The 583-nt window shown below is 66.6% G+C and overlaps 1 protein-coding gene across 1 annotated transcript in view; it reads right to left on the minus strand.

Moving 5' to 3' along the window:
* Window position 1: 1 nt before the first annotated feature.
* ZBTB47 (zinc finger and BTB domain containing 47) overlaps window positions 2-583 on the minus strand; it is a gene marked incomplete at its 3' end in the record, with an annotated part of 9,974 nt that continues 9,392 nt past the window's right edge. Inside the window, 2 exon segments of the mRNA XM_015568310.1 lie at window positions 2-159; window positions 461-583. The exon segment at window positions 461-583 is cut by the window's right edge and continues 1 nt beyond it. Of these exon segments, the coding sequence (XP_015423796.1) occupies window positions 2-159; window positions 461-583 (281 nt within the window).

Below are 583 nucleotides of genomic sequence, written 5' to 3' on the forward strand. Positions count from 1 at the left end.
TCTCCTTGTGGGCCTTGAGCATGTTGGAGAAGCGGAAGCGCTGGCCGCACACGTCACAGGGGTAGGGCTTCTCGCCCGTGTGGGTGCGCCGGTGCCGCTTCATGTTGGGCCGGCTGGTGAAGCTCTTGCCGCAGATCTCGCAGATGTACGGCTTCTCCCCTGGGGGACAGCAGCGGGGTGTCATTGGAGGGTGCTCCAACCCGGCCAGGGCCAGCCTCCCTGCCTCCATGGGTCCACAGTGCGGCTCGGCCCTGGTGGGCTCGGATCCCCCCCCCCCGAGCCGCTCTGTCCCAGCGGCACCCAACCTGGGAGGCGGGGAGAATGGCCCCAGCCTCAGGGGGGTAAGAAGTCCCAGGGTGAGGAGGGGCGGGGCCATCGCTGGCACCCTGGGCAGGACTGAGAAGGGGGCCCCTGCCTGGCATGGAGCCACCGCCCCGCCCGGGCAGCAGGGTGGCCGTACCTGTGTGGGTCTTCATGTGCTCGTCGAAGTACTGCTTCATGTTGAAGTCCTTGCCACACCACTGGCACATGAACTGCTTGTGGCCGATGTGGATGCTCATGTGTGAGCGCAGCTGGTACTTGT

The sequence above is a fragment of the Myotis davidii genome, unplaced genomic scaffold (assembly GCF_000327345.1).
Source record: "Myotis davidii unplaced genomic scaffold, ASM32734v1 scaffold663, whole genome shotgun sequence".
NCBI lineage: Eukaryota > Metazoa > Chordata > Mammalia > Chiroptera > Vespertilionidae > Myotis > Myotis davidii.